This window comes from Garra rufa, chromosome 3 (genome assembly GCF_049309525.1).
Source record: "Garra rufa chromosome 3, GarRuf1.0, whole genome shotgun sequence".
Taxonomy (NCBI): Eukaryota; Metazoa; Chordata; class Actinopteri; order Cypriniformes; family Cyprinidae; genus Garra; species Garra rufa.
Genome location: NC_133363.1, coordinates 23,848,278 through 23,869,951, shown reverse-complemented (window position 1 = coordinate 23,869,951; position 21,674 = coordinate 23,848,278). Strand labels below are relative to the sequence as shown.

Below are 21,674 nucleotides of genomic sequence, written 5' to 3'. Positions count from 1 at the left end.
TGTTACGGTGGTGACTGTTTTATGGGAGAACACCCAAAAAAACAAAACAAAGATGTGACTACCGAAACGTCATCCAAATTTTCAGTATAGACAATTGTATGGGCTAACACCTTAAAAAACAAACAAAGATGCCACTACCAAAACCTCACCTAGTGTTTCGGTCGTGACTGTTGCGGTAGTGACAATTATATGGGTGTACTCAGGGTGTACTCACTTTTGTTGCCAGCTATTTTGACAACAATGGCTGTATGCTGAGTTCTTTTCAGAGGACAGTAAATCTATGCACATTGACTACTCTAAAATATATCTAAGTTTAATTTCTATAGTATTGTCCCTTGAGAAGATAGACTAAAATGGTTGCTGAAATGTGTATTCACTTTTGTGAGATACTGCTTAGCATGTAGCTATGAGAGAGGACACAGGAATATTTCCTGATTATAAATGTAGGGGTGTAGTTAAAATAGTCTCAGCCAATAGACTAAAAACATGCACTTTTTTGGTAGAGACATAAAAAAAATGCAGGACACATTTTTTACATAAAGTTTCATAATTTACAAAGAATCACAATTTTAATTCAATTTTAATCACAATAATTCCAATATCCATATTTATTTATTTATGTAAAATCCATAGCTGTCAATAGAATCAAATAATTGCATTTTAGACAGTCTTTAGAAAGCATTCTTGTAGCTTGTTAACCTAACCATCCTGTACTTGTCAGATCATTCAAAAGTAATTCAATAAATGCAATCAAACTAGATATGGAAACATGTGATGTTCTCAGAGATGGAAAGATTCCCATCAGTAACCAGAAGAGCAAGGTCTCACATGCTGATTCATCATCCTTTTATCTCCTGCTCTCAGGAGGCCCAAAGACGTGCCATTGTTGCCTTCCCTTGACTACGAGAAGCTGAAGAAAGACCTAGTCAATGGGTCAGATCGCCTGAAGGCTTTGCTGCTTCAAGCTTTGCGCTGGGTAAATTACTGTTAATAAACACATGACGAATGCATCCCATCGTTTCTGACGCAATATCATAATTACTACAGTTAGAGGTGATTTCTAAGTCAAGAAACACTGGTAATGTTAGTCAAACATGCTAAAAACTACATGGTCAAAATTCAGTTGTGAATTCTTTAAACTGAAGAGTTTCCATCTCTGAGGTATTTGAGAAGACAAACAAATTGGTTGTCTTGTCATTTTTCATTTGTCGGCAGAGATTAACCAGATCTCTTCATGGTGAGCAAAGGGACACGGTTTTACAAGCCTTCATCAGTAATGATCTTCTGGAGCACTACAGTTCCAAACAGGTACAATACAAAACCCTTATTGGGAAATTATATGTAAAACAATATGAAAACTAAACTCAAAGTTATTTTACAGTTTAAAAATAGCTTTATATTTAGCATATTATTTATCAAGGCAGTGATATGATCTTGCAGGACATGGTATTTAGCTATCTTGTCATGTTGTTTCCCATTCTTCGATTTCCGTGTGCATCTATACAAATATGTAAAGCTTTCAATTTTGTTAGTTATCTATGCTGAAATACCTTGTGGAGATGTCACGCTGCTAATCGGGCTGAATAAATAAACATGCAGCTCCACGTTAAAACATAAACATTTTAAGCCCATTCTCCACATGGACTTTATGATTGGTGGATTTATATTTTAGGATATTTTATTGTAGTGTGCAAATTCATACATGAACTCTTTTGAAAATGGACAGTTTTATGTAATTGCAATATATAACATTGCATTTATATATATATATATATATATATATATGTGTGTGTGTGTGTGTGTGTGTGTGTGTGTGTGTGTGTGTGTGTGTGTGTGTGTGTGTGTGTGTGTATGTATGTATGTATGTATGTAATGTAAAACACTTATATACAATATATATATATATATATATATATATATATATATGTGTGTGTAAAACACTTAAAACAATTTGGGCCGTCTATGACCCACTTCTTTGGTAAAACGTGTTTACCATCAGTTTCTCTCTGAGGTATTTAGAATGGACATGAATGTGGACGATCAGCTTTCAGCAGATAACGTGACATCTTGACTCATAATTTCCAAACATTATCAGCAAGTTCTTTTAGCTCGCATGCTTTTAGCTCATCTTTCAGTCTTTGTTCAGGCTGAATGATAATATCTCATGTTACTAAAATCTACAGAAAGCTTGGAAGGCAGACAAAATAGTCCTTAGAACAACTAATTGCACCAAAAGCTGTTTGAAAAAGCAAACCAGCCAAGTCACTTTTTGCCCAACCGGTTTTGTTCACAGAAAACTGTTCTTCATCTGATGAAATCCAAAAATGAGATTGTCAGACAGTACATGGCTCGACTCATCAATGCCTTTGCATCTTTGTGTGAAGGTAAGTGTCTTTGCTTTAAGCAGAAAAGCCTTGTTTTATTTGTTCCGGTCTTCTTCTTTTTCTTCCCTAAACCATTTTGTGTGTCAGAGAGTGTAAACAAACTTGGCAGATCCTAAATCTCATCCAACGATCATAAACACACATTCCTCCAATGCTCTGGGTGGCGCTATAATGCGCAAATTGTTTTTTGTAACTCCAGAACAGGCTAGAATATAAATTTGGAAGCATTCGCCATCTACAATATAAATTAACGCAATTTCACACAAGTTCAATATGGTCATGCGGATTGGTCGTGTTGATTGTTACACTACATATAATGCATTGATCGCTATATTTGCTACGCAGTAAACAGTGGGCCTTTTCTACTTCGACTTCCATAGCTTCTGCTTCTCCGACTTTTTCTTCGACTTCTACTTCTTTGACTTCTTCGACTTCTACTTTGACTTCTACTTCTTTGACTTCTTCGACTTCTACATCTTCTGTGGCTTCTGCTTCTTTGACTTCTACTTCGACTTCTACTTCTTTGACTTCGACTTCTACTTCTTCTGTGGCTTCTGCTTCTTTGACTTCTACTTCGACTTCTACTTCTTCGACTTCTACTTCTTTGACTTCTACTTCGACTTCTACTTCTTTGACTTCGACTTCTACTTCTGTGGCTTCTGCTTCTTTGACTTCTACTTCGACTTCTACTTCTTCGACTTCTACTTCTTTGACTTCTACTTCGACTTCTGCTTCTTTGACTTCTACTTCGACTTCTACTTCTTTGACTTCTTCGACTTCTACATCTTCTGTAGCTTCTGCTTCTTTGACTTCTACTTCGACTTCTACTTCTTTGACTTCGACTTCTACTTCTTCTGTGGCTTCTGCTTCTTTGACTTCTACTTCGACTTCTACTTCTTTGACTTCGACTTCTACTTCTTTGACTTCTACTTCGACTTCTACTTCTTTGACTTCGACTTCTACTTCTGTGGCTTCTGCTTCTTTGACTTCTACTTCGACTTCTACTTCTTCGACTTCTACTTCTTTGACTTCTACTTCGACTTCTGCTTCTTTGACTTCTACTTCGACTTCTACTTCTTTGACTTCGACTTCGACTTCTACTTCTTTGACTTCTACTTCGACTTCTACTTCTTTGACTTCGACTTCTACTTCTGTGGCTTCTGCTTCTTTGACTTCTACTTCGACTTCTACTTCTTCGACTTCTACTTCTTTGACTTCTACTTCGACTTCTGCTTCTTTGACTTCTACTTCGACTTCTGCTTCTTTGACTTCTACTTCGACTTCTACTTCTTTGACTTCGACTTCTACTTCTTTGACTTCTACTTCGACTTCTACTTCTTTGACTTCGACTTCTACTTCTGTGGCTTCTGCTTCTTTGACTTCTACTTCGACTTCTACTTCTTCGACTTCTACTTCTTTGACTTCTACTTCGACTTCTGCTTCTTTGACTTCTACTTCGACTTCTACTTCTTTGACTTCTTCGACTTCTACATCTTCTGTAGCTTCTACTTCTTTGACTTCGACTTCTACTTCTTTGACTTCTTCGACTTCTACTTTGACTTCTACTTCGACTTCTACTTCTTTGACTTCTTCGACTTCTACATCTTCTGTGGCTTCTGCTTCTTTGACTTCTACTTCGACTTCTACTTCTTTGACTTCGACTTCTACTTCTTCTGTGGCTTCTGCTTCTTTGACTTCTACTTCGACTTCTACTTCGACTTCTACTTCTTTGACTTCTTCGACTTCTACTTCTTCTGTGGCTTCTGCTTCTATGGCTTTTGCTTCTTCAACTTCTACTTCTTTGACTTCTTTGGCTTCTGCTTCTCTGTTTTCTTTTTTTTACTTCTACTTCTTCGACCTCTACTATGGCTTCTACTTCTTTGACTTCTACTTTGACTTCTATGGCTTCTGCTTCTCTGTTTTCTTTTTTTTTCAACTTCTACTTCTTCGACCTCTACTATGGCTTCTACTTATTTGACTTTTTCTTTGACTTTTACTTCTTCACCTTCTATGGCTTCTTTGACTTTTTCTTTTACTTCTTCGAGTTCTATGGCTTCTACTTCTTAATCTTTTTCTTCTTCAACTTCTTGTATGGCTTCTGCTTCTTCGTCTTTTTCTTCGACTTCTACTTCTTGACTTCTTTTACAGGAATTTGCTGCATTGAACATAACAGTACATTCCACATTTTTCTTAATTTTTTGCTTGTCAAATTTCTCAAAAAATGGTAATTTATGTGTATCAAAGACTAAACAAACCTCCAATACTCTAGGTGACGCTATAACATGCACAGTTTTTTGATTAACTTCTGAACTGTATGGGCTAGAATTAAAATTTTGACCCTGAATCAAACGTTACTATTATTTGGACAAATCATGTAAATTCCATTCTGAATTTTCAAGGGTGAAAGAATTTTCTCCGAATTCATATTGGTCACATGGATTTTTTACATTGATTTTTACACTACATTCGTCATGTTGATGTTACTATTGACAGTAGACCGTTTGCGCTGTTATATTTTAATAGAAATTTAGCTGAAATTTTGCTAATGTGACCCGACTTCAGTGCATTGATCACTATATTTGCTGCGCTATTCCCAATAAACAGCAGACCTTTTAGGTGTAAAATTTGTCTGTAAATTTCACTAATGTGATCTTTTTGTATGTCAGGGACTGTAAACAAACTTGACAGGATGGTTCCAGATTCCACCAGCCAATTCTTAGCACACACGTCACTCCAGTGCTCTAGTTGGCACTATAATACCCAGCGTTTTTTTAGTAACTTCCAAATTTTGATTCTAGCCCATACAATTCAGATAAAATTCTCACCACCTACTTTTTTTTCTTTTTCGCATTTTGCATTTTCATTTTATTTTTTACTTTTTTATAAAAAGTGCGGTTAAATTTACCATACGGGAGACAGTGGACATTTTTTGCTTGTAAAATTACTAAAAATAAATTGCTAATGTGACCTTTATGCGTATCAGAGGCTAAACAAACTTGGCGGGATGCTATAAGATCCCACTCGTTAGTCATAAACACACACAAACCTCCAGTACTCTAGATGGCACTATAATACGCATAGTTTTTTGTGTAACGTCCAAACTGTATGAGTTAGAATCAAAATTCTGACCCTGAAATAAACTCTGTTCACTGTTTTTAGTCAAATAATGTCAATTTAATTTGGTAATTTCCCCTAGGGGCGAAAGAACAAGTTCATATTGGTCACTTGGATTTGTTGATTTGATTGCTACACCACATTCGTTTTGTAAAACCTTTTGTTCAGTTACATTTTAGTAGAATTTTCACTGGAATTTTGCTTATGTCACCCCATAGATAGATAGATTGTTTTTGTTTGTTTTTGACCATGATGCAAACTGATTCATTGATATTCCTTAAATACTGTTTCAGAATGTTTGGAGCTGAATTTTTGCACATGTCTTTAGTTCTAAAGTGTGTTTATTGTCATCTCATGTACTATTGCACACCCTAGGACGCATGTACCTGTCTCAGATACCCTCTTTACTGAGATTTCTGCTTGATTGTCTGAAGACTGAAGAGAAAGAGTCTGTAACTCGAGAAAACGTGCTTGCAGCGCTGCAGAAACTCAGCCTCGGGTATGCCATTTGTTAATAAATCTTAATAAACATACTGCAATCATGTTGTTAAGCAGTTCCTCTCTTTAAAATTTTTTTTTATCAAAATGTTATCAACTGCACCAACAGAGTTTAAATATAATTCATTAAAAAATGCAACCACAATAATAAATAAATAAAATAAGATTAAAATGATAATAAATTAATTAAAATACATTTTAAAAAGGTGGTATTTAATCAAATATGTTTAGAATGTTACAGCTATCAAATAGGACTATGTCTGAGGTGCAACAAAACACCTAATGGTTATTAAAAATGATTACTTTTTAATATTTATTTATTTAAACCTCATGTTGTGTTCCAGGATTTTCTTTTTTCTTCGAAATGATAGTTATAGCTATGCTAGTTTCCTGCCATTGTACACTTTTTACACTTAAAAAATGATCGGCATACAATAAAATTGCTGGTAAACCTCTCGTCTATATTATTACCAAATATTGGAATAATTTTTTTAGCAACTTGTTTTCTTTCTAGTATTTCTTTTTTGAGCTGATTGATCCTAGGCCTATTTTTCACTTAAAAACTAAATAAGCGCGTAAGCTTAAACTATACTTTGCCTTGTGCAATCTATAATGCGCATATGGTTGTTTCGATGAGCCATATACAAATACAAAACCTGCTAATTGAAAGAAAACATGCTGATAAAAAATCCAAATCCTTTAAATGACAGATTTATATGCAATTTTTGACTGGGAACACCAAATCTAGTAAAGGATTTCCAGCATGTTTTAAAAGCCTAGTGTTTCTAAATATTCTGCTGTTTTCAGGCGAGCGCAGCAGTCTGCGATGATCAGAGACGGTCTGATTGGCTGGTTGGTCAAAGAGCTGCACGACTCCGATTGTCTGTCTGACTACACGCTTGAATACGCCATCTCCCTCCTCATGAACCTCTGCCTGCGCACTCAAGGTAACAGAATCACCACAACAATGATCTATTAATCAATACTTATCAAAGAAATAAAGATACGTATAAACAATCGCATTGTAGTTCATCACCCTTCATTTACTTACTTAGTTTGCACTTTTTATTTGATTTGCTAAAGCCAATAGAGAAATGTAAGGAGCGCAGTGTTTATTTTGGTATGTGTCTCACGTTTCAGGAAAGAAGAAGTGTGCAGAGGAGGCCAAGCATGTCCTGAAAGTCCTGACGGAGCTCCTGGGGCATGAGAACCATGAGGTAAATCACTAATTGCTAGAACGCTGCGTTCACAAACAAGGTGTGCTGTTTGAGTTGGTTCACCGCCTTCCTGGTCACTGAATGCTGAAGGCGTCAATGAGCTTAGGCCTTTTTACGTCAGACAGTTCTCAAATAAGAGCACTCTTGTTAACTTTGGATTTGTGCGTACCTTGACGAACTTTTTGAAACCTTTGAAATGGTGTAAAAAAGTGTACAAAGCATTCTTTAAACTATACGTTTACCTCAAAATGATTTTAAGGTGTGTGTCCAGACTTTGGACGGTGGTGTATGAAGGTGTCTGCAAATGTTTATTGCATGTTTGTGTTCATGTGTGCAAATAGATACGATACTATGTGAATGGAGCGTTATACAGCATCCTGTCCATGCCAGAGATACGAGAGGAAGCCAAACAGATGGTATGTGTTTAATCACGGTTCATTTAAAGGTGCACAACATTAAGATTATTGCTTTGACTCCAATGAGTAATAACGATTGCGATAACATTCTAACCTTAACCTTAAACAGTGATATATGGCGCAACAAGTACGATGGTTACTTTACATAAAAATTAGATAATAGCTTGTTTACAGTTCCCAGAGGAAGAACTACGCTACCCAATAATCCTTAAGTAAAATCCGATAAGTCAGTGTCAAACAAAACTACTCTCCCTATACTTAAACTTATAATCAGAAATCAATACTTTTATTCATCAAGGATGCATTCAATTGATTCAAAATGACAGTGAAGACATTTAGAATGTTACAAAAGATTTGTTTTTCAAACAAATGCTGTCCTTTTCAGGTCTACTCAGGAAAAATGTGTATCAGAGTTTCCACAAAAATCTGATGCCGCACAAGTTTTGTCAACAGTGATAATAATCAGAAACTACCTGGGTTCAAGTGCTTTAAGGCATTTTAGCACATATTAAAAGAGACATTATTTAGCTAGCCTTTTTGCATTTTTGGCAAATTCAGGTAATTACCATAGAAATATTATGTTTTTATTACGTTATAGTGCCAGTTGTGGTCTGACCCCCTTACTTTGCATGCTTGTTTAGAATCACCTCTCGCATGTGCTCACCAGGATTTGTGAAGTTTTGAGTTTTTCTTTAGGCTTTATAGGATTTTAGGTACATTTGGACAGGCCCCTTTTCGAAACGGCCCTATTATAGCTTCCCAAAGGGTACATTTTTAACATTTGTTTGATAATTATTAGCCTAGAGAGTCCAGAGAATTGTACTGCAGAGGTTTTTTTTGTTCCAGATTGAGCGAAAAACCCATTGGCCGATTTCAGTTGAACAAGCCCACAGAGTCTAACAGGTGCTCAAACTTCGTAGGCCATTGGTGGCTATGTTTTTTGAAGTACGCAAATGTCCTTGTAGACGCTTGTGGCACTTCGGACCAAGACCTTGCACACCGTTTTTCATGTTGATAGGACAAATGGTTGTGCAGTTACAGCCATTTAAAGGAACACTCGACTTATTTTGGAAATAGGCTCATTCTCCAACTCCCCCGAGTTGATAAGTTGAGTTTTACCATTTTGAAATCCATTCAGCCGTTCTCCTGTTCTGGCGATATCACTTTTAGCATAGATTAGCATAGATCATTGAATCCTATTAGACCAATAGCATCGCGTTCAAAAATGACCAACGAGTTTCGGTATTTGTCCTAGTTAAAACTTGAGTCTTCTCAAGTCTTCTCTGATCCCAGAATACAGATAATGTGAGTATTTTGTTGTTGCATTTAGAGCATGGAGGAGATCTTACGGTGTTACAGTAAAGAAGAAAACCCTGAACTCAACAGACAAATTGAATTCATCATCAAACAGCTTAACTCAGGTAAGACAAAATGTGACCCTGAACCACAAAACCAGTCATAAGGGTCCATTTTTTAAAACTGAGATTTATATATCTAAACACTGAATAAATATGCTTTCCGTTGATGTATGGTTTCTTAGGATAGGACAATATTTGGCTGAGATAAAAGTGAAAAAAGAGAGTGAAAAATCGCCGTTAAAGTTGTCCAAATGAACTTTTTAGCAATGCATATTACTAATCCAAAATTAAGATTTTATATATTTACAGTAGGAAATTTACAAAATATCTTCATGCAACATGATCTTTACTTAATATCCTAATGATTTTTGGCATAGAAGAAAAATCGTTAATTTTGACTCATTCAATGTATTTTTGGCTATTGCTACAAATTTTGGCCTGTGCTACTTCAGACTGATTTTGTAGTCCAGGGTAAAAAATAGCAGTAAAAAATGTTTACCTAAAAAAAGAAAAACAATATGCATTTAACCTATTTAAGTTATATATTTAACCCATATAACTTGCAAAAGTGCATTTTTGAACAGCAGCCTTGAGTTTTTTTGGGAAAATAAAAAATGGCGACTAAGTTATCAGGTTAATAAGAACAGAAAACCACAAAATGTGTATGACATGGAATAGAGTCTGAATCATTTGACTGTTTTTATATAGTTTTTTTATGGTTGTGATTTCATTATTAAAAAAAAGTTGTCTGGAGATTTCTTTTAAAAGTGTATCTGTTGTGTGTTTCCCATATTTCTGCCATTATTTCTGCCATATACAGCGGACATCCCTGAACATGAACCAGAGTCGGATGATGAAGAGGATGACGACGACGATGATGAGGTGACCCACTTTTGAACGTCTTTTTCAGAGAAAGATTATTGCTCAACATGACTTCTGATTTCACATAAACCCCGTGAAAGGCTATCACTGTTATTTGAATTTCATTGGCAGTTTGACAGACAGTTTTAACGATTTACCATCTGGCCCTTTGATGTCATTCTTTTATCTTTTTTACAGGAAGATGTTATGGAGGCAGACCTAGATAAAGAGGAAGTTCTGCAGCCTCAGCCAAAAGAACTCAGCGGAGAATCTTTGCTGACAACAGAGTATCTGGGGGTAAACCATCACTCTACGGTACATTTATGATATGTTGAGAGAAACCAACTGGTTCAAAAAAATGATTCGTTTGCAAACTGCTGGCATTGGGAAACTGTTATATATTGTGATTTATGTTTGCGATGTTGGAAGATCAGATGATAGGTATGTCTATGATGCTTTGTAGATAATGACCAACATGGTGAAGATGAAGAGAAGATCACATCCTCCATCATCTCGCAGCATAGACGAGCCCCTCCAGCGGCCCGTTACGCCCAGTTCCCACAAAAACAACATGTACAGATCTGGCCATTTAAAATGCGCGCGGGAAGTAAAGTGGTCTCGCGTGACGCCGGTGTATTCCAAAGGAACACGGAAAATACAATGACATAGGAAAGACATGATCAGTAGGGGGCAGTCATGTAACGCACTGGACTGGAGCAGGCTGAAAACATTGCTGCAAACTAAAAGGTACGGTAACCTGGAGGGGACACCTTCGGTTTACTTATGTTTGTCGTGGCCACACAAATGAATTCCTAGGAACGTCATATTACTTTTTGTCATTGCCACGAGATATTAATTCCTGGGAATGTCATATTATGTCGTGGCCACAAGATTATTTTGTCGAGGTAACGACATCCTTATGTTTAATGCATAAACAAACCTGCGTAACCATAACCCAGGATTATCAGAGATAGGTTTATTAATATTTTTTATTTTGAGTTAAGAAATGTTTTTATTAATTGTTATAGAAATTAATGCAATATTAAGTTATATATTAACAATAGGCAATGCTGTATATGCGAATGTCTGTGCGCGATTTAGACAGCATTCAAAAGTTTATCAAGAATTTATTACATAAAAGTACTTCAAATTAAATAGCCCTGCAAGAAACATTTTATGCATCCTTAAGTCTTATCCATTAATTTATCCTTTTTTTCTGTAATAAATGTATTATTCGTTTATATTCAGTATGTCCCCCTTAATTTCGATCTCTTAACATTCCGAATCTAAATGATAAATGCTGACATGCCATGAAAGCTTTGATTATACTATATGGCATATATTCATTTTTAGTCTAATTATAACCTATATAGTGTTTCATTGTCGAGTGAATCATTCACGTTCCATTTGTAAATCGTATGGACACACACGGGCATTAATACAATCATAAAGTCAAAACTTTATTGGCATAATTGTAGTTCACAGTATTTGCTAAATATATGCCAAATAGCATATATAAAGTTATTTAGGTTAAGCGATTCACAATAAAGAAAAAAGTAGATAGCTCTAAATCACTTATTATTTATTCTTATTATAGTTTATTATTATTTCAATACCTGGTTAGGGCTATTTATTTTTAACGCCTGACAATTATGCCAATTACGTTTTGACTTTTTGATTGTATTTATCCCCGTGTGTGACGATACATGATGTTTTCATTTACAAATGAAACTACGTGAATGATTCATTTCTCAGTAAAACAGTTTAATATTTATATAGTCTAGTCTGTTAATTAGACTAAACAAAATAAAATATGTTCAATTCATATTTTATATGTTCAATTCTTTAGTTAAGAGAAGGAATGTAGGCCTATTTTACTGTGTGACGATAAATTATTTCCAAATGAAACTACGTGAATGATTCACTCTTCAGTTATTTGTCTATTAGTTAGACTTAATAAAATACAATATATGTTAAATTTAACCTTTAAACTGCATTCCAGTAAAAACCCCAGTCATAGCACCTTTACAGTATCATTTACATTCAGAATGTTATGTAACGAGATCAAAATTAAGGAAAAAATAACGAATACAAACGAATAATACAAATATAATGGGAAAAAAAGAAGGTCAGTCAATGGACAAGATTGTGGGATGCATGAAATGTTTCTTGCAGGGCTATTTAATTTGAAGTAGGCCAACATGTAATACATGTAAACACTTGTGAAAGCTGTCTACATTGCGCACAGACAGCATTAGCATATACAGCATCGCCTGTATAATTATTTAATATTGTATTAATTTCTATAACAATTAATATAGGCAAACAATTTCTTAACTCAAAACGAAATATCTCAAATAATTCTGGGTTACTAATGTCACGCAGGTTGGTTTATTCATTAAACTCGTGGCCACGAGAAATGCATGTTGAGCAAAAATACATTTCACGAAAATAATATAAAGATTACAAAACAAAGAAAACAAATGGAATGAGGGATAAGCTTTAAAGTTCACGTAAAAGCCAAATATTAAGCGGCATCCTTCATGTTTTCTTTAATCAGCAAATACTTAACATTTTTGAATTATATTCACCTTCTGTTTTTATGACAATAAATTTTGAATTTTGAATTCTTATTTTTTTTTTTTTTAGAAAAAACGTCCGAACACCGGTCTCAAAAGTAGAAGCGAAAGTCTTGTTTCCACCAGCGCGGAATTTTTTTTATTCACCGTAATTGATGGATGTCTAAAACAAAAATAAGGAGAATCCTAAAACATATATATTTCTTAAAATAATAACATCTGAACTTCATACACAACAATACGGCAACGACTTTACAACAGGACACATTGTTTTATTTTAATTTTATTTTTTAGCTTGTACACCAATGGATTTCTGATGTCGGGATATTTCAGACTGCATCTCCACAGCTTAATCACTTTAGTATTAAACATACGGGTCAGGAGGCGGGTCGGGTACAATATTTATTTTTTTTATTCTGCGGTCCGAGTTGCGGGTGGGTTATTTGAAAACGGTCGGGTTCGGGTTGTTTATCCACTGACCCGCGTGTCAGGTTGGACACTAATGTTTTGAAAAAAGTGGAGCGTGTGAGGAAAGCTTTCCCCTTCTCCCTGGCATGCATTTGAATGCTGAATTCGAAATGCAACTGAATGCAGTCGGAATCCGCCCCCACCACCCCCAAGTCTCCAAATGTTGATTACAACAAGGCAACAGACAGCATTCAACACCCCACCCCACCCCCACTCTGCCATTCATAAACATTTCGCTCTTTATACTGCATGCCGCTTAACTCTGATGCCTCATTAACGGCTACTTTTCAGAAAACTGAAAAAAAAAAAAAAAAATACACTTCCCTTTGGTTTCCCAGAACAGACTTAAGCCTAGTTCCAGGCTAAAATGATGTAAATCGGAGCTGTTTAAAGATGGAGAAAAAAAAAAAAAAAAAAAAAAAAAAAACTTTTACTGATCGTTGGTCGGAGATTCAACCCGCAGTTCGTGACTGGAAGCTGTTAAGAGACAGACTTAATGAACTTCTCCGAAATAGAAGAACTACTTTTCCACTTAAAAAAAAAAAGAAAAAGAAAAAAAGGTGGAAAAAAATTGCATAACTCACTGGAGCACTTTTCAGAATCAGAATCAGAATCAGAATCAGAATGAGCTTTATTGCCAGGTATGTTTGCACATACTAGGAATTTGTTTTTGTGACAGAGCTCCAAAGTGCTACAGAATGACAGTGACAAGACGATACATATTATAAAAAGAACAATATAGAGGTATACAAGACAGACAATGTGCAAAAATAGCAAAGACATTTGAATAGAAGTAAGTATGTGCTTTAAATAAATAACGGAAAATGAATAAAGAATGTATAGTGTTGTATGTTGCACGATCAAGTGTTCATGAGATGGATTGCCTGAGGAAAGAAACTGTTTCGGTGTCTGGTCGATTTGATACTTAACAATTGTTGTATTCGTTGTCAGTCATATAGGCTAAGCTTTATTGTTTTGAAAAGTGAGCCTATTGTCTAAATTATTTTCTATATTAGGATATAATACTAGGCTATAGTATTTATGGACATTAGGCCAAATCTACATGGGTTTCTTCCCTTTCACTTCAATTAGTTTTTAAGAAAAAAGAAAAAAAAAACTGCATGGGCAGTGCGTCATAATAATGTACGGCATCAAAATGTAAGAACAAATCTAAAGACAATAATAATAATAATAATAATAATAATAACAACAATAATAATAATAAAATTAATTATTAACACTCCTAAAAGTACAGTATAGTGCTCAGATACACTTACGGTAGGTGACCTAACCCTAGTTGATACTTTATTTCAACTTTTCAATTATTTCATTAATTAACTAATAAACAAATGCCTTTCCGATATGATATAAGTGAAAAGGGAGACATGTTCATTCAAATCATTTCGAAAATGATTTCACCAAAAGGCGGATGCGAACTCGGGTCTCCCGCGTCAAAATCGATATGTTACTCGCATTATCACTTACGCCACTGAAAATGTTGCAGTATAGCCGTCTTTTGTAATATTTGTAAATATGGAGTATTTGCATTGTGTAAAAACATTAAATAAAAGGCACCAGACTACAGAAAATGGCATATACTAAAGAATTTATTTTTCTGGGGGAGGACCCACCCACATTTATTTTGCTTCCGACGCCCATGCTTGATGATGAAGTATAGTCTACAGGATATAACAATAAAGTGCTTTTCCAGTCCCGATTCCACAAGGTTTTATTCCGCATCCACCCGCTCCCGCTATATTAACTATATTATTCGCCCGCTGCCCGCTTAGAATAAATTTCTAAGCACCAAAATCGCAAAAACAAATCAAAATAATAATAGTAATAATACTAATAAATAAATTAATTAATTTTTAACTCTATAAAAACTGTAGTTTATATTTATCCTCTCCATTTCTATTCCTCTCTACTCAAATTAATTGTCAGTGTATCTAAAATTGTGTATCTTAGAAAAAGAAAAAGAGGAACTACCTCTTAAACATGCATATCTTAATTTGATGTTGCTTTAAAACGCTGAAATATATAATGTATTTTATTCTGAAGGTGAAAGTGGTCCAGTTATTTAACTGCCTGCGGCGCCGTCAGGATCACGTTTTTTTCCCCTTTTAATTAAGTGGATACAGCTTACAATACTCGTTCAAGAGTAAGGGATTGCTCAAAACTATGCTATTTTACATATTTCTGTTATTTGTGTACAATCACAACGAAAAAACAGATGTGTATGCTATTTGTAAAAAAAAAAAATGTAAACAAGATGCTGGTTCAAGGGCGCGTCACAGAAATTGCCTACAATTCTGCATATAGGCTTGCTACTTATTAATTTTATTTTATTTCGTTTTGTTAAATTATTATTCATTAAGAAATTTATATTTCGCATATGGGCATTTTTATTTATTTTACATACAGCTTTTTTGGGTTTTCTCTGTGCATAAGATCTGCGCGTGATGTTCTGATGTTTATGCTGCTTTTTGCTTGTGTACAATTAACCCCTCAAAACGAATTTAACTGTTATTAATGTGTCACAGCCACGTTTCAATTTAAATGTAATTTAACACAATCTTGTCGTTAATAATAACTAAACGCGTCGGTTGTCGTTTGGAAAAAAAAAAAAACAGAAATTAACATTTCTATTTTCAATGCAGTCTAATAAAAGTTCAACAGGAAAAAAATAAAAGAAAATAATAATAAAACTGCTCCTGCTTATGAATAAATTTTTGCTTGATGATGAAGTATCTAAATAGTCTATAGGATATAACAAAGTGCTTTTCCAGTCCCGCTTCCACGAGGTTTTATTCCGCATCCACCCGCTCCCGCTATATTAACTATATTATTCGCCCGCTGCCCGCTTAGAATAAATTTCTAAGCACCAAAATCGCAAAAATACTGTAGTTTATATTTATCCTTCCCATTTCTATCTGTCTCTACTCAAATTAATTGTCAGTGTATCTAAAATTGTGTATCTTAGAAAAAGAAAAAGACGAACTACCTCTTAAACATGCATATCTTAATTTGATGTTGCTTTAAAACGCTGAAATATATAATGTATTTTATTCTGAAGGTGAAAGAGGTCGAGTAATTTAACTGCCCGCGGCGCCGTCAGGATCACTTGATTTTTTTCCCCTTAATAAAGTGGATACAGCTTACAATACTCGTTCAAGAGTACGGCATTGCTTAAAACTATGACATTTTACATATTTCTGTTATTTGTGTACAATCACAATAAAAAAAAAAAATAAATAAAAAAAAACGTGTAGGCTATTTGTAAAAAAAAAAAATTGAAACAAGATGCTGGTTTAAGGGCGCATCACAGAAATTGCCTAAAATTCTGCATATAGGCTTGCTACTTATTAATTTGTTAAATTATTATTCATTCAGAAAAGAAAAACATATATTTCTTATGTGGGCCTATTTTATTTATTTATTATTATATATAGGTTTATTGGGTTTTTCTCTGTGCATAAGCTCTGCACGTGAGGTTCTGATGTTTATGCTGCTTCTTGCTTGTGTATAATTAATCCCTGAAAACGAATTTAGCGGTTTACGTCAGTTGTCGGTTGGAGAAATAAAATAACCGAAATTAACATTTCTGTTTCCGATGCAGTCTAATAAATGTTCGTCAGGAAAACAAAGAAAGAAAACAAAATAACAATACAACTGCACCTGCTTATGAATAGGCTATCTTTTTGCTATTGGTTTGAACCATAATTTCAGGAAAGAGGAATCATTGAACTATTGTACTGGTATTTGTGACCAACGCCCCCTAGAGCTGGCCATGGTGTTTGGCTACAGAATGTTGTTCCTTGCGCCACCTGGTGGATATTATATGAAGTGCAACAACGTTGTAAAAAAATCTAAAAAAGCCGCTGCGGCAGGACGCGTGCCCACGCGTGCCGAATTGCAGGCTGCCGCGTGAAAATAGACGCATTTTTAATGGCCAGATCTGTAAGAACCTCAATCTTAATCAATGATAAAAAAAAAATTACTTAAGCATTACTTAAAATTGGTTAACATGGTGGAATGGAGATCCGCAAATCGAGATCCATAAGGAATCTACCTTTGTAGATGATATCAGTTGAGTATTTGATCTTCTTTGATAATTTTGGTAACGGCTAAATGTTTGATCGTTTTAATAACTTTGGTAATGGTTGGATTCAATTCAGTTCAAGTTGATTTGTATAGAGCTTTTGACAATACAAATCGTTGCAAAGCAGCTTTACAGAAAACTAAAGTTTCTACACTATATTTAGTAGTAGCTTATAAGTCGTGACTGTGTTTGATCTTTAATTTTGGAAACAGGGCTAAAAGTTCACTGATTTTTAATGACTTTGGTAACAGGGTTGAATGTTTGATCGTATTAATGACTTTGGTAACAGGGTTGAATGTTTGATCGTATTAATGACTTTGGTAACAGGGTTGAATGTTTTACATCCTTTTCACATCAAGAGGAACATTTTATGCTTGTTTGTGATTTTAATGTCGAAAAAATTAGTCTAGAATTACTTAAAATTGGTTAACATAGAGTAATGGAGATCCACAAATCGAGATCCATAAGGAATCTACCTATGTAGATGGTAACAGTTGAATATTTGATCATTTTAGTAATGGCTGAATGTTTCATCGTTTTATTAACTTTGGTAATGATGGATTCAATTCAATTCAAGTTTGTTTCTATAGCACTTTTCACAATACAAATCGTTTCAAAGCAGCTTTACAGAAAATTAAGGTCTCTACATTATATTTAGTAGTAGCTTATCAGTGGTGACTATGTATTTGATCTTTAGCTTTGGTAACAGGGTTGAATGTTTGATCATTTTCGTGATTTTGGTAATGGGGTTGAATGTTTGATCATTTTAAAGAGTTTGGTATGAAGGTTAATGTATGAACGTTTTTAGAACTTTGGTAACAGGGTTGAATGTTTGATCATTTTCGTGATTTTGGTAATGGAGTTGAATGTTTGATCTTTTTAAAGAGTTTGGAAGAAGGTTAATGGATGAACGTTTTTAGAACTTTGGTAACAGGGTTGAATGTTTGATCATTTTCGTGATTTTGATAATGGAGTTGAATGTTTGATCTTTTTAAAGAGTTTGGAAGAAGGTTAATGTATGAACGTTTTTAGAACTTTGGTAACAGGGTTGAATGTTTGATCATTTTCGTGATTTTGGTAATGGAGTTGAATGTTTGATCTTTTTAAAGAGTTTGGAAGAAGGTTAATGGATGAACGTTTTTAGAACTTTGGTAACAGGGTTGAATGTTTGATCATTTTCGTGATTTTGATAATGGAGTTGAATGTTTGATCTTTTTAAAGAGTTTGGAAGAAGGTTAATGTATGAACGTTTTTAGAACTTTGGTAACAGGGTTGAATGTTTGATCATTTTCGTGATTTTGGTAATGGAGTTGAATGTTTGATCTTTTTAAAGAGTTTGGAAGAAGGTTAATGGATGAACGTTTTTAGAACTTTGGTAACAGGGTTGAATGTTTGATCATTTTCGTGATTTTGATAATGGAGTTGAATGTTTGATCTTTTTAAAGAGTTTGGAAGAAGGTTAATGGATGAACGTTTTTAGAACTTTGGTAACAGGGTTGAATGTTTGATCATTTTCGTGATTTTGGTAATGGGGTTGAATGTTTGATCTTTTTAAAGAGTTTGGTAAGAAGGTTAATGTATGAACGTTTTTAGAACTTTGGTAACAGGGTTGAATGTTTGTTCATTTAAATATTTTGGTAACAGTTGAATGTTTGATCAATGTAATGACTTTAGTAACGGTTGTATGTTTTACATCCAGTTCACATGAAACATTTTATGTTTTTTTTGTGATTTTAAGGTAAAAAAAAATTTAGTCTAGCATTACTTAAAATTGGTTAACATAGTGGAATGGAGATCTGCAAATCGAAATCAACGGCTAAATGTTTACACCGATTTAGACACATTTGCGAAAATCTGAGAGATTTGAGAGAAAATGGAGAGAAATTTGACAGAAATAGGCCTTTTGTATAGAAAAGGTCTTAGATCTTTGAGTTCAGCTCATTAAAAAATAGGGGCAAAAACAAAAGAGTTTATAATTTTGGTTAGTGCATTTTGATAAACAGTTTAAAAAACTTACAGGTCTCTCTGGTAATGTTTTAAATTGGTTCAAATCGTATATTACAGAAAGGACATTTTTAGTGAATATAGGTGATTGTACATCAAAGAATCATGACGTTTTATATGGTGTTCCACAAGGTTCAATCCTTGGGCCAGTTTTGTTTTCATTATATATGCTTCCTTTGGGTAGTATAATTCAGAAATACGACATGAATTACCATCTTTATGCTGATGATATACAGTTAAATATTTCAGTTGAGCCCAGAGACATAGTTGTAATAGAAAGATTGTCCAACTGTCTGTGCAGCATTGTAAAGTGGATGAATGCAAACTTTTTAAAATTGAACAAAGATAAAACTTAAATTTTAATTGTGGGTAAAAAAAACTAAGCATGAGGGGATTGAAGCTGAATTGGGTTCATTAGCTTTACACTCTAAGAAAGAGGTGTTTGTCGAGATATATTCCACTAATTGGTTTTTAGAGGCATCTTAATTTGAGATTATACAAGATACTACAAACATAGTGACTCTCGCCCGCAGCAGAAGTGCAAATGTGTCTATATTCATCTTTGTCCTTGGGGAGACGTCAATAGTTCTGCCCTCATGACAAATAATGTTAATGTGCAAGCAGGATATGCAAGACTTCATCCAAAGTTGGATATATCCTCATTGTTTCTCCTGAAGCATATGGATGAGTGATGGGAACGACTGCAGACAATTGGTTGCGTGACTCTCGCTGTTCTGACCTTGGTACTTTAAAATGCTATGAATGAAAGAATGCAACATTGTGATTATGCCCTTGAATGTGTGAGAATTTATTCCACCTTTGGATATATAATTTATCCAAAACCTACTCTTACCTCCAAAGTGCATGTCAGTACATAATTATAAAAAATACGTATTTATATAAAGAATAAGTAGGACTTCTACTGAACAGTTGGTTTTTGGATTATCAACTGATTTTTCTGAACTTGAATTTTCAGTGTTTCTTCAATTGAATTATATATGTTCGGCATGTTGGACATGGTAATGTACGTTTGTACATGTGTGTATGTGTATTTGCCTGTGCAGAGCTGGTGGCGATGGAGTCTATGGCGTTACCCGACAAAGAAGTGAAGATAGCCCCGTCCATTCTCGCTTTAGTTCCCGCCCACCTACTCGCACCGGCAGCCGCCCCAGCACTGCTGAATCCAACCATCAAACATTGGGTATGTGTGCCGTTGACTGTCAAATATTAAAATATGTATTCCAGCATTACTTTTGATAAGTTTTGTGATGTTCTTTTACCTATTGTCCAATGTCATTGTTTTGTAACCCTTCGTGAAGATGAGATCATAGTTCCAACTTTAATACATTTTCAATGTTTCCCTAAAATGATTTAATTTCCGGGGCCTTTAGCCTGGACTGTGCTTTCATGGTCCTTTCACTTCCATTCCAAATGCACAGCCTGATGAAATCACTTTGATCTGGTTTTCAGCGCCTGCAGGCGAGGGTTTGTCTGAGAACGCTACCATCAAACCACAATATCAGACAAAGCCAAATACGAAGTGCTTTAGTCATGCATGTATTGTTATGTTTCAAGATTTTTTCAGAATTGTAGAAAATGTTATTTGTTTGCCTCAAGTTGTTCTCTTTTTAATTCGTATTAGATTTACCTTTTTTTCAACCCTGCTATGAAAATATGGGTCGTCTAAATAGAGTTTAAAAATACTGATTTGACTGAATACAATAAATGATTAATAAAAATAAACGTAAAACATAAAAATTAGCACAAATAGTAAAGCGGGATTGTTGTTGTAGTTATTTTTTTTTTTAATTAAGCGGGGATACATTTTGTAAACGGTTGAACTTGAACTTTAATTTGGGAACAGAGCTGAAAGTATGATGATTTTTGATGATTGGTAACAGATAAAAACAGATAAGTCTTTTTTTAAACTTTGGTAACAGGGTTGAATGTTTGGTCATTTTAATGAATTTGGTAACAGGGTTGTATTTTTAATCATTTTAATGACTTTAGTAACAGGGTTGAATGTTTGATCATATAAATAATTTTAGTAATTCAGTGGAATATTTTATCATTTTTTAGTGACTTTGGTAACGGTTAAATGTTTGATCGTTCGAATGACTTTGGTAAAGGCTAAACTGTTAATCGTTTTAATTACTTTGGTAACAGGGTTCAATGTTTGATCATTTAACTGATTTTGGCAACAGGTTTGAATGTTGGATCATTTTAATGTCTTTGGTAACAGGGTGAATATTTGATTATTTAAATAATGTTGGTAATGGTTAAATGTATGATCATTCTAATGACTTTGGTAAAGGCTGAACTTTTGATCATTTTAATGACTTTGGTAACAGGGTTTTATTTTTTTAATCGTTCTAATGACTTTGGTAAAGGCTAAACTGTTTATTGTTTTAATTACTTTGGTAACAGGGTGGAATGTTTGAACATTTAAATAATTTTGGTAATGGTTGCATGTTTAATCATTCTAGTGACTTTGGTAAAGGCTGAACTTTTGATAATTCTAATGACTTTGGTAACAGAGTTGAAAGTTTTATTGTTTTAATGACTGGTAAAGGCTGAACTTTTGTTCATTTGAATGACTTTGGTAACAGAGTTGAAAGTTTGATTGTTTTAATGACTGGTAAAGGCTGAACTTTTGTTCATTTGAATGACTTT

At 34.3% G+C, this 21,674-nt stretch overlaps 1 protein-coding gene across 4 annotated transcripts in view; it reads left to right on the top strand.

Moving 5' to 3' along the window:
• Positions 1-21,674, top strand: part of armc9 (armadillo repeat containing 9) — a 60,923-nt gene that overhangs the window by 21,902 nt on the left and 17,347 nt on the right. For 2 of the 4 annotated variants that reach the window (XM_073835838.1, XM_073835836.1), the window contains 12 exons: positions 865-976; positions 1,216-1,308; positions 2,294-2,384; positions 5,874-5,997; positions 6,804-6,943; positions 7,137-7,213; positions 7,555-7,629; positions 8,960-9,050; positions 9,808-9,869; positions 10,047-10,145; positions 10,312-10,421; positions 20,066-20,202. In XM_073835838.1, coding sequence (XP_073691939.1) covers positions 865-976; positions 1,216-1,308; positions 2,294-2,384; positions 5,874-5,997; positions 6,804-6,943; positions 7,137-7,213; positions 7,555-7,629; positions 8,960-9,050; positions 9,808-9,869; positions 10,047-10,145; positions 10,312-10,421; positions 20,066-20,202 — 1,211 coding nt within the window. Of the gene's footprint in view, positions 1-864; positions 977-1,215; positions 1,309-2,293; positions 2,385-5,873; positions 5,998-6,803; positions 6,944-7,136; positions 7,214-7,554; positions 7,630-8,959; positions 9,051-9,807; positions 9,870-10,046; positions 10,164-10,311; positions 10,422-20,065; positions 20,203-21,674 lie in introns of all 4 variants that reach the window. The other 2 variants (XM_073835837.1, XM_073835835.1) reach the window with 1 other exon arrangement.